This window comes from Maniola hyperantus, chromosome 11 (assembly GCF_902806685.2).
Source record: "Maniola hyperantus chromosome 11, iAphHyp1.2, whole genome shotgun sequence".
Taxonomy (NCBI): Eukaryota; Metazoa; Arthropoda; class Insecta; order Lepidoptera; family Nymphalidae; genus Maniola; species Maniola hyperantus.
The window spans coordinates 7,743,336-7,755,491 of record NC_048546.1 but is presented as its reverse complement, the minus strand read 5'-3'; the positions used below and the strand labels follow the sequence as shown (position 1 = coordinate 7,755,491).

The 12,156-nt window shown below is 40.0% G+C and overlaps 1 protein-coding gene across 1 annotated transcript in view; it reads left to right on the top strand.

Annotated features, from left to right (window-relative positions):
• cpo (couch potato) overlaps positions 1 to 11,837 on the top strand; it is a 272,957-nt gene extending 261,120 nt beyond the window's left edge. Inside the window, exons 2-9 of the mRNA XM_034973503.2 lie at positions 596 to 673; positions 1,690 to 1,743; positions 2,076 to 2,138; positions 3,562 to 3,706; positions 5,842 to 5,969; positions 7,775 to 7,980; positions 9,830 to 10,040; positions 11,202 to 11,837. Coding sequence (XP_034829394.1) covers positions 596 to 673; positions 1,690 to 1,743; positions 2,076 to 2,138; positions 3,562 to 3,706; positions 5,842 to 5,969; positions 7,775 to 7,980; positions 9,830 to 10,040; positions 11,202 to 11,237 — 921 coding nt within the window. The 3' untranslated portion in view covers positions 11,238 to 11,837. The remainder of the gene's footprint in view (positions 1 to 595; positions 674 to 1,689; positions 1,744 to 2,075; positions 2,139 to 3,561; positions 3,707 to 5,841; positions 5,970 to 7,774; positions 7,981 to 9,829; positions 10,041 to 11,201) is intronic.
• Positions 11,838 to 12,156: the final 319 nt, after the last annotated feature.

The window sequence follows — 12,156 nt, the reverse complement described above, 5'->3', positions numbered from 1 at the left end:
AATTTGCTGCATGCAGTAAATGAGTGAATTGTAGAAACTTGCTGCGATCAATCGTGGTTACCAAAATCACGTGTTTAAGCAATAATTGCTGCGATGGTTTATCGCTTAACGGCTATATTTGTTGCTTTTGATCGTGGTGACAGATGACAGATGCCAAAGCTTCACTTATTCTAAAAGTATAGTGTGTGCGGTAGCCCTAAATACACCCGTCGAATTAATATTCTGAAACATTTTACAAAACCAAAGGAATCGACGAATGAAAGCCGCTGAAAGAATCTATGCCCGCTTTGAGTTGGTCCGTGATAAATGTTTTGCCTTTGTTTGCGAATGGAAAGGACAATAACTTGTAGCTAATTTCAAAGGGAAAATTTTCATTCAAAGAATATTTTAATGTTTCCTTTTTCTTGTGTAACGGAAACTTGAATGTCTTTCTAGAATAGGTATGGGCTTTTTATGTAGACCAGAAACATGCGTTTTTGGAGTTTTCTTATGATCTGTATAGGTAAATTATGTTTACAATAAGTTAATTTGCCTATTATATCAAACAAAAGTTTCTTTACGAAAATATTATTGAATATATTATATTTATTTGCAGGTGCGGACATTGTTCGTGAGCGGACTGCCCATGGATGCAAAACCACGCGAACTCTATCTACTATTTCGAGCATATGAAGTGAGTATCTACTGACATAAATAAATCAAATAAAGTCTTTTTCATGAAAGAAGTCCCCCAGACGCAGCGCTGTACTCGCGAGACATAATGTCGTAAAAAATTTACTTATTTTACATTTAGCATATGTAAATCAAATAATACTATTTCCTGCATACTTCGATGAAACAATATAAGCTCTTAAATTGTGTTTGCTTATATAAGCTCTCAAATTGTATTGTCAACAAAAGGCTTTGTATAGTCGTATAAAACTAGCTGCACTGGTTTGGAATGTCCTTCCTACAAAAAAAATCTTCCAAAATACTATTTCTTTGATCACGACAAGCTATCTATATTGCCCCCCTTATATTATAACCCCCCTTTATTCGTGCTATGATGTTAGATAAGACAATATACCAACGGGTAGTCGTGGTGTTCGAATTTACGACCTTAGTTACGGATTTAAGCCGGATTTGGGAGGGGACTAAACTTCATTTATACATCGCCTATTCGTATTTTAACTTTTGTGCCAGTAGGTAATATACTTGTGTCCATAGCATCATATTTTTATTCCACATGAATTCGCCCTTATAATACCCAGTACGTCAAAATGATCCCCTGTATTTTCTTTACAACACAATACGTCGCCTACCCGTCACGCGATTCCCGATATATCGATATGGATTACTGCGTCGTAAATATCAAATGTCATGCCCGGGTACGTAATATTCGAATTGAATCGATTCTGTCTACCGATAAGGGGGATTATTCGATTCTTGGCTGGCACGCCTGGTACCATCGGAACACCTAAAGTTAAACTGGGGTTTTTGGATCGCGTGCCTGTGTATCGGTGACTGGTACGAAACTACACCATTCTGCTGAAATGATAAGCGATTAAATTCCGTCGAAACTGATTTACTATGTCATGACTATACCGATTAAAGAAATTGGTAGGTATATACATTTTCCGTAATCACCTTTTATGTGCTCGAAGTGTTCGCTCAGCAAAGCTTTTTTAAAGCATTGTGTTTTCTTTTTAGGGATATGAGGGTTCGCTGTTGAAGGTTACAAGCAAAAATGGAAAGACTGCATCTGTAAGTATAAAATATGATTATAACTAGGTACCTAGTCTATTACTTTACATTACAAAGCTAAGCACGTTACAATTAATTGTAAGTACCTACCTAAAAATGAGTTACAATTTTAAAGTGCATTTGACAAAAACATTTTATTTGGTTCAAATACATACCTATACAGTGAGTACATTGAATAAGTAAATCAATAGGAAATTGTAGTTTATTACATTATATCATAATTATTATTATTGTTTATGACCCCATAATAGTGGAAGCCACTAAGGACCGATGTGGCCGCAGTCATAGATTTTTTTTTACTTGTTTATGAATGAATTTATTTACAATTGCAGCCAGTAGGCTTCGTCACATTTCACACCCGAGCTGGCGCTGAAGCGGCTAAACAAGACCTTCAGGTTGGTACCGTCACATGCCTATTGTGATATTAATTTTTTGAAACACCCTAGTATAAATTAATATACATTTATCTTTGATTATTTAACTAGTAAAACGGCTAAGTCAATATTACTAACATAATATTAAAACTAGAGATATAATCTGGGTAGTCACTAATGTATTCATTTTCGGAGGTCTAATAATAATATCATATCTAATCGATATCACAAACACTGAATATTATACGCCTGAAAAACTTAATTGGATTGCTTACTGAACACTTAAAAATGTAACAAAAATATCACAATATATGTGCAATATACCGAGTTAGTTTAACACTGAAGTAAATACGCTATATTATGTAAATACTAAAGACAAGTACAGCGCACGGTGTTACTAAATCTCTTCTCATCACATGCCTCAAACACAGCCAATAAGCACTATATAGTTAATATTCTCATTGTAGACTTGGAATAACATTTTCCTGACTCGAGTAACCGCATCGTAAGTTATGCTAAACCCATGCACATATCGAATAGACCACGTCGAGTCATCAAGTCGGAGCCACTAAGCTCTCAATCCCGGATATTGGAGTCAAATCGATTAGGTTAGCGTGTATATACGCAACTGCATGTCACTGTTTGACAGATTTGATGTCACACCCCGAGCACAGTGTTCCAGCATCTTAGCAGGCGCGGGCAGCTGGAAATTCTAATTAAACATACTTTCGACAAAACTGAATTCGTGTCAGTTGCAAAACATTAATTTCAAAACATAATCTTTCGGGAAAGACGAATGACAAAAAAAACTCTTTATAATTACGATGGGCATTCTCCTTTATAAGTTTAGTTAATATTGTAAAGATTAATTTAGACAAATAAATAAGGAAGTTAAATTTAAAAATCTTGCTTATTTACCCTTGCCGCTCTATTACAATTAATAATGTCCGGTTGTCGAACTTTCATCGGATATACTTTGGACAGTGTGCTCAAGAACCTCATAACTTTGTTCCTCCTTCGCCATTCTACCAAAGAACAGCGAGAAATTGTGAACGTTGGCATCCATGTGGCGATCGATCCATTCAGTCTTCTCACATGAAACATCTTAGCTCAACGTATCTGATGCAAACCGCTAAGTTGTGCACTGTGGAATGCCCTTCTTGCGTCCGTGTTTCGTTCAACATACCTATATAACATAAATACCTTCAAGGCAAGAGTGAATAGGCATCTTCTAGACACGCGCGCTCCAATCTAGACTTCATCATTGCTTTTTTTTAGCATAATTGTCGTCAACGTTAGCCTATCTAACAATAAATAATATAACTCAGTTATTAAATAAAAAAAATCCCTGTCTCCGCAATGGACCCGAAGTCCATGGGGGCGCGGGAACCGATCTTCCATCGTCATTATATCGGAGCGCCGCACCGCTCGCGGCTGTTCACAGCAGGGCGTCCGGTTCGACCCCGACATGCCGCAAACGATTCGGCTGGAGTTCGCTAAAAGCAACACGAAGGTCAGCAAGCCGAAGCCGGCAGTTGCCACCGCCGCGCCAGCCGCACACCCTGCATTGATGCACCCACTCACTGGACGTAAGTACAGCCGACGCACACACCACCCGGCGCTTGCTCGATCGTTTGTCTCCCGAGTTTGCGGAGTGAGAAATAACATTCCACTTTCAGTACCTCTAAGAGCTAAGGCCTGGACAGACAAAGCGCGGCAGCATCACCACAGAACGTTAGCGTTACACTGAACGCGTGTATGATTTGTAATGCATGGAACTAACTGTATGCAGTGGCGTGCCTTGAATTCAAGGACAACGCAAGCCCGAGATTCCTTTTCTATGATTTTACAATTGAAATCATAATATAACAAACTAGATATTTAATGAAACAAAAAACTTTCTAATAGTAGAAATGAAACAACAGTCAACAGAACTTACAATTATTGCGTTCTAGTTATTATTTTGAAGCACTTTCGAAGTTTTTGTTAGGAAAAAATATGCCATAGCTACCATCAAATTGTATGAATCACGTCACTGCAGTGTGAAAGCCTTCGTATCAGTTCCTTGTATTTACGTCTTTTATGATCCGCATCACCACGACACGGTGCTATCGCGCCTTGTATGTCCAAGTCTTAAAATGTTTAGCTTCCTCAAACCCTACTTTACCACTGAGGGAAGTGAACCGAAACTATTCAGTTAGATTATTTAGGACTTAAAGTATTAGCTTTTCAGTTATTGTGGAAAAGCGGTTTTTAATACATATTAGTTAGTTAACCAACATGTTTTAGTTAGTAGAATCATTTTAGTGAGAGATCGTGGTTCATTATTTCTCAGTAGTTCTTTACTCGCTACACTTTCAAAATATACTTCTCTACATAAAATCTGTGTACTTACTTAGTTTATGCTTTTTGTATTTATCTATTAGTAAGAGTGATGGCGTGTCGAGCAAACGCGAATTTGGACAAGTATTTGAGCCTTGAGTGTAAGTTTTCAAGTTAAAAACGTGACAAATTATTAAGTGTGCCTAGTGGGAGGGGAATGATTTCACCATCACGTTAATCGAGTGTTAGTTACTATCTAAGCTAACCATTCCTAACGCGTATGACTATGACGCGTAAACCTTGAATGGCGTTTACATTATTTTTCTGTTGCTCTGTCATGTTAATTTGCCAAAAATGTATGGAGATATGAAATTACGTTTGCCCCTCTATGCTGAATCCCAGATTTACGTCAACGCATATCACACAATATGTCACGTTAGGTTACTTGGAAAGTTGCACTAGGGCCTCTGTAATTGCTTACACGTACCACGCAAAGCCTAGCTCCGCGAAGCTACTACCTCGATCTGTCGGTTTATCTACCACTATAATTAATGTTCCCTCTAGTCACATGTTTTCATGACATTTTGCATCATTAGCTCCATATCTCTAGTCTGATGATAAACTATGAGGAATTAATTTTTTCAAAGCGTGAAAACATGTTTTGCACAATGTAAATAAACTTCTACTTTCTTTACGTCTATTATATATAATATTAGAAAATTGATATTCTAATATAATATTCTATAAGTTATATATACATATTTAATGGGCCGACCACACTTTATGATGAGCCATTTCACCCTACGTCACGCTATTTGAGTTACATTCAAAAGTAATAGGTACCATATTTAATACGACTGGGGGCTTACTATGAGATTTTGCAACTCATCAACTTTGATAGAATTCGAGCGTCGATACACAATAACTTCAGAGTAAATTGGATTTAAAGCCTAAAATTCAGCATAACCGATTTTAATTTCGCAAGATGGAGTGCTGGCTGTACAATTATGGACTTACTTGAACTTTAAAATAGGGCAGCTGCGATCCATTTTGCTTTAACGCTAAAGTGTTTCAACACTAAAATTCTATCAACATTGGTGAGATGTGAAATTTCAACGTGGATCCATACCTGTGCACGCGCACTGATTGTGCACACAATGCGCATCGAATGCCTATGGATGCAGCACTATCTCTGTGCGTATCGGCATGAAGCGAACGCGAATATTATCATGTTTGTACTCACTTCCAAAAATTGTACGCCGGGAATTTACAACATGTACGTGAACTGCTCACGTAGCGTGGCATGGGGTGAAGTATAGTACAAGTGAGTTTCAAGTACCGTTTGCATATCAATATAGACTTCTAATTATATTGATTGTAGTCATACGTTATGGCTGTCCAGACTTAGCCAGCCCGTTCTTCCCTGGCGGAGGCGCTGAACTGTGGCATCACCCACTGGCTTACGGAGGAGAACTGCCCACTTTGTCACACGGGCTCGTCCACCCCGCCATTCATCCGCAAATGGCGCCCGTGCGTTCTTACCTCTGACTAGCTGCCGCCGATAGGCCACACCACGTAAGTTTTATTTTAGATACATTTGCTCATGAAATAACTTTTATTTACCATTCTTCCCCTTCTGAGATACTAAAAGGATCTTCTTCGATATAATCAAATTCGATCCGGGGTACAGTTGGTGTAAGTGTTATGGAGAACTGCCCACTTTGTCACACGGGCTCGTCCACCCCGACATTCATCCGCAAATGGCGCCCGTGCGTTCTTACCTCTGACTAGCTGCCGCCGATAGGCCACACCACGTAAGTTTTATTTTAGATACATTTGCTCATGAAATAACTTTTATTTACCATTCTTCCCCTTCTGAGATACTAAAAGGATCTTCTTCGATATAATCAAATTCGATCCGGGGTACAGTTGGTGTAAGTGTTATGGAGAACTGCCCACTTTGTCACACGGGCTCGTCCACCCCGACATTCATCCGCAAATGGCGCCCGTGCGTTCTTACCTCTGACTAGCTGCCGCCGATAGGCCACACCACGTAAGTTTTATTTTAGATACATTTGCTCATGAAATAACTTTTATTTACCATTCTTCCCCTTCTGAGATACTAAAAGGATCTTCTTCGATATAATCAAATTCGATCCGGGGTACAGTTGGTGTAAGTGTTATGGAGAACTGCCCACTTTGTCACACGGGCTCGTCCACCCCGCCATTCATCCGCAAATGGCGCCCGTGCGTTCTTACCTCTGACTAGCTGCCGCCGATAGGCCACACCACGTAAGTTTTATTTTAGATACATTTGCTCATGAACTTTTATTTACCATTCTTCCCCTTCTGAGATACTAAAAGGATCTTCTTCGATCCGGGGTACAGTTGGTGTAAGTGTTATGTGAAAAACCCTTTGTGTAAATGACAGTAGCGCTGGTAGACACCAAGTCTCCCGCCATGTTAGGGCGGAGACGTGTCTGTGCAGGGGTAGGTACCTATAGATATTCCTTTTATCTTCTACAGCGTGCAACACAAAAGTTGACTGACAAACTAATGCGCGTCAAAAGAGATATCCTGGTTTTATAGCCTCACCTTAATAATACCAAATAGTCCAATAAATCATCCACTGCGGTTCAAAGGATATCCATATACGGGCTTCGACGCATGGCAAAGTTGTTGTTAAACATAATAGGTATAGGTATTATCTTACGGTTTTAGGCCACCAGAGGTTGCTGCACTTGTAGTGTTTTTGATATTTTAAAATGTTTTAATTGCAAATTTTATAAACCAGTTGTAAAATGTAATGATCAAAGCTTAGCGGTTAAGGTGTCGCGCGTCGGCCTCCTTCCTATTCGGGGGGTATTTCCGCGGCTATGTACATTTCATCAATAAAATATCACAATGATTTAACGTTGAAGGATAAAGTCGTGAGAAACCAGAGGGTTTGTAGTAACTCATGTATGAGTATTTAATTGTAGTGTATAAATATCGGCTCGACCATCTCACTCCACGTCTTCACTGTGCGGCGGTCCGAGCCCGACTGCCTGCCTGAGTCGTTTTCCCCTTCCATGCACACCGCGTGGGGTGTAGACACGAGACGACAATAGTGTCTTGAATGTATTATATGTGTTGGTATGTATGTAAGTTTGTATGTATTATTTATGCCTTTATGCTACAGGGTTCCCATAATGTACTGAAAGATGTGTGAAATATGCCAATCCACACTTGGCCAGTCTAAACCGTTCTCATTCTGAGAGGAGATCAGTGCCAGTGAGAGCCGGCGATGGGTTGAGATGATGATGCATGTTGAATAGAAATGTTGTTTGTCGTAGACCCCCTTGACGCTAGGCGCGTGCGTCCTCCCGGCCCCGGCGCTGGGGTCGCCGGGCGCTGCGGTGCCGGGCCATGCGCCCGCGCCGCCCTCGCACCCCGGGCACCCTGCGCACCCTGCGCACAGTGCGCCGCCCTGCTCCACGCTATTCGTCGCCAACCTTGGCCAATTTGTCTCCGAACATGAGCTCAAGGAGATATTTAGCAGGTATGTCGCTTACATTCGTATCGGATTCGACTGGAAAATTGCATTCATATATTTTTACTTTCAATAGCAAACTAAAAACACTAGAAGGGCTGAAATAACTAATAATGCTAGAAATACTTTGCCAACATCCGACCTCACGCTTCACGACGAGATGCCTATTGAGTCAAATCAATTTATTTTGTAAGCTCAGTGTGCTTAGTGTGAGATTTTACATTTACAATGTTGATAAAATTCCAACGTCGAACAGATCTTTTTGAAGTATAGTAATTATTGTCTGTAAATTAAAAAAAATCATTTTTTCAGTATTTATTAGAGGTTAAGGAATTTCATAAGCGTCTGTAATTATGCCTAAACATGAAATATTTTGATTATTAATCTAACGAAAGTTTTTACTATAAAATTCCAGTCGAACCGAATATTTAGCATACAGTTAAATGCATGTTAATAATGTTCAAAATATCGTATCGTCAGTATCAATAAATTATGTTGTTATTAACTAGGTTATAATTAATGTGTATTCTCCACAGTGCATGTCACACCAAATATCACAAAGTCGTCCATTGTTGAGAAATATTATTTGTTTCTAATTGTTTTCACACAACCTGATAGACTTAGCTAAAGTAATCAGTTCGTGTGAAAGATATGTGATCGGAGAGCCCGTAAGAAGTTGTACGTAAGGTGCTTGATAAAAACTGCAACTTGGTATAGTCGTTCTTCTGTGCTGCCTTAATATGCCAAACTATTGCATACCTACCATCGCAACCTACCATCGCCTACCTACCAGCTGTTCCGTGGAGGTAGACAATTTGAATTTTAGGTGGAACTGCCAGGTACCTATGTATTCTGAATTGCCTAAATCACAGTTAGCGCAACAGAACTACCTTACAAACTTTCAGCTTTTATCAAGCACCTCCTCAAAATCTCCTACGGGCTCTCGGGCCAAAATATGCCTGCACTTGTACCACTTCAAGCATGACAGTCGAACATTATATTCTACACTATAACACACTAGTCGTATGCTATCAGCACGAACATCACAAATGTATGAACTGTCCATTGCACCTAAAGTTTCTTTACGGTATTTATAATGGCAAACTTTGAGCTACATAATATTATATACTCAATGAAAATATCAAAGGAAAAATGTTTTAGTTCTGGCTTTCAGGCGGAGTCATTAGACCCGTTTTCAAAATTTATTTGCAAAATTTAGACACTAAGCTATAAACCTGAATATACTCATATTTGCGCAAAAAAAACATCATTGACTTCAGGTCATTGAAATCAAACAGATACAAAATTTCATACGGTCGTCATTCACATGAGGGTCTGGACAGATACAACGTGCGACGCTAGGAGACAAAACATTATACAGAACGTGTCTATGATTTTAAGACTATAGACCCAGGTACTGAAGATAAAGAGGGGTTTTCGCTATAAAAGGTCGTGGAAAGTTCAAGTTGTGCAGTTTGGTGTCCTCATTAATATTCTATGTTCACGACTTTTAGCGACCGCCGCTTATGTGCCGGTCACTCAAGGTAGCAAACTCGGAATATGAGTTAGGATTCCGAACTGTACAAATCTGCCAAATTAGACCTTTCCTTGAACTTGTGTAAGTCAGAACATAACCATTGCCTGGCCTATAAGAAACTGTATAAAGCACGTCGCTTGTTCCTGTGCTTCGCAGTGTAAATGGTTTTATGCAGTTCCTTGTTATTACAAATCGTAGAAGCCTGTCGAACACGCTGCAGTCGCGCGTTGTCGCTGTCTAAGCCTAAACTTAGAACAACAACTAACAGACGTCGGCCGATAGAGGTACTAGTGCGGACATATCTGAGTATGATGGTAACAGCTGTGGGGGTTTCTCGCGGCTGCGGCTTCTGACGGGCGGTAGCGGCGGCGGCTCCGGCCCGGTCGCTTTCGTGGACTTCCTCACCCCGAGCGACGCAGCCACCGCCATGGCCCGTCTGCAGGGCGCGCTGCTCCTCAGCTCAGAGGGCGCCATCCACCTCGAATACGCGAGGCATAAGTTGGCACACAACGGCTGGATTCTCGCACATGAAGTATGCACGCGCACTCTTCTTTACCATGATACCACACGGGTTTCTACCTCTTACACCACGAGAGCTATATAGCAACACTCGATTCCACGCCATGTAAGGTATTCACTCAAATCAAGTTTTAATATTTTGAATATCCAGAAACAAATTGCCAACTGCGGACTTGACATTTCTGTTAACCCGCATATTTTTTTTAGAAGTAAAGATTGATTCCTCCACACGCAACTTAATCCAGATTGGCGTTTAGCTGAATGAGTGCGCTGCACGTAATCTATTGATAGTTGAAGTGTGTAGTGTGTTTCTAAAAGACACTGACGCCATGCACTTGTTATTTGAGAACTTGATGGCGTTGCGTCGGGTGTTGTCTAGATGTGCCATACAAGTGGCATGTAGACACGACGCGGAGAGTATAGTGTTTTTACCATTGTAGTCCCTTCACACCAGCGTTTCTCACACGGCGTGAGCGTCAAGTCCGCGTCGTCGCGGCGTCTGCGCTGCGCATACTGTTGAACGAACACCTACGCTGGGAAAACGCTAGTGTGAGGGACTCTTAGTGAAAAAAATAGTGATAGCCTGCAAATATTGATTTACAGTTATAAACAGATCCTAATTAAATAACAGGAACAAACTAGATGACTGGAAAACCGCTACAGCTTTAGTAATATTTATCAGAAATAATATAATAAATACTCCTCTTAGTAGCTATATAAAGCTGTAGTTATGAATATATATTATGTAGTCTGAATTCTCCTCGATAAAATAATAGATCCCAATTTCGCTGAACAATCATAACTGCTGCTTTGGTATAATGAGTATTCAAATTAAGACAATATTTGGATTTTGAGGCACCACAGTTTAACTTAGCTGTGTTAATGAGTAATCTACAATCTATGAGTACATCGCAATTGATTAGACTAGAAACCGTGTAGTATCTTTATAATATTTTGGATCCCATACATGAAACCAACTTATCTACTGAAACTGTCAAAAAATTTGAGATATCGTATGGGTTTCAATATTCGAACTGTGTTATAATCACCTTGCACCCATGCACAATAGATCTAATAGCCTGATGAAATATTTAAGTGTTTTGAATAAATGTAAATTTTTTGAAGATTTAAAATTTTGTTTTCTCGTGATTCTAATATTGAATTTGTTCGTCAGGGAGCCAAAGGCGGAGAAGAGGGCGAACAGCATTAGTTCGTTCGTGGCACTCGGCACTTGACAACCAGCGAACTGAGGGACGCGCTTTCTTGATCCTCGGCAGCGCATCGGCGGCCCGCGGCCGGCAGAGAGCTTGCCTTGCTACGACGCGTGGCTGTACTAGCGACGGATCAAGAGTACATCAGACAACACCAGGCTTAGTACAAGTTTGCACATCTCAAAACACTTAGGCGCCATCTCCACGGACGAGAGAATCGCGGCGATAGTCTCGCCGTATGACAAATTTCGATACAAACTATCACCACGATAGTATCGCCCTGTGGAGATAGGCCAATAGAGTTTGTATCGAATTTTGTGACACGTCGAGATTATCGCCGCGATTCTCTCGTCCGTGGAGATGACGCCTTTGGGAGAAATCTATAGAGCTCATTTTGACTTTGCTCAGACTTAAGACAGAGTTAAAACGAGACTACATAAATCTGTCTCGTTTTAACATTGACTTAAGTCTGAGCAAAGCCAAAGTGCGTTTATAAATTTCAGCTTTAGCGTTAGAGTAAAATGGACCTAATCACCCTTGTTTTAAGATTTGTTTTCATCCACACTTCTACCGCCTGTGATGGAGCTAAATTGTAAAACAATATCGGTAGTGAATAAACGACTTTAACACTTTATCTTTTAGCTCTATTTTACTGTAACTTTGCAGTGTTTTGATGTCTAACAACGTTGAGATTTGCAAAATCGTACTAAGGGTACAGGTCCACCACCACCCCTACACTTGTATGTACTAGCAAACGCTCTCATCTCTCAAGATTTTTGTTTTCCTCTCGACCAACGTCGAGGGTGTGGTGTATTTGTTGATACCAAATTTAGCATAAAATTTATTATTATTATTATTATTAACATTCCAGTTATATTGTTTACCGTTCTCGATGAAAATATTATTTGAAAATTATTA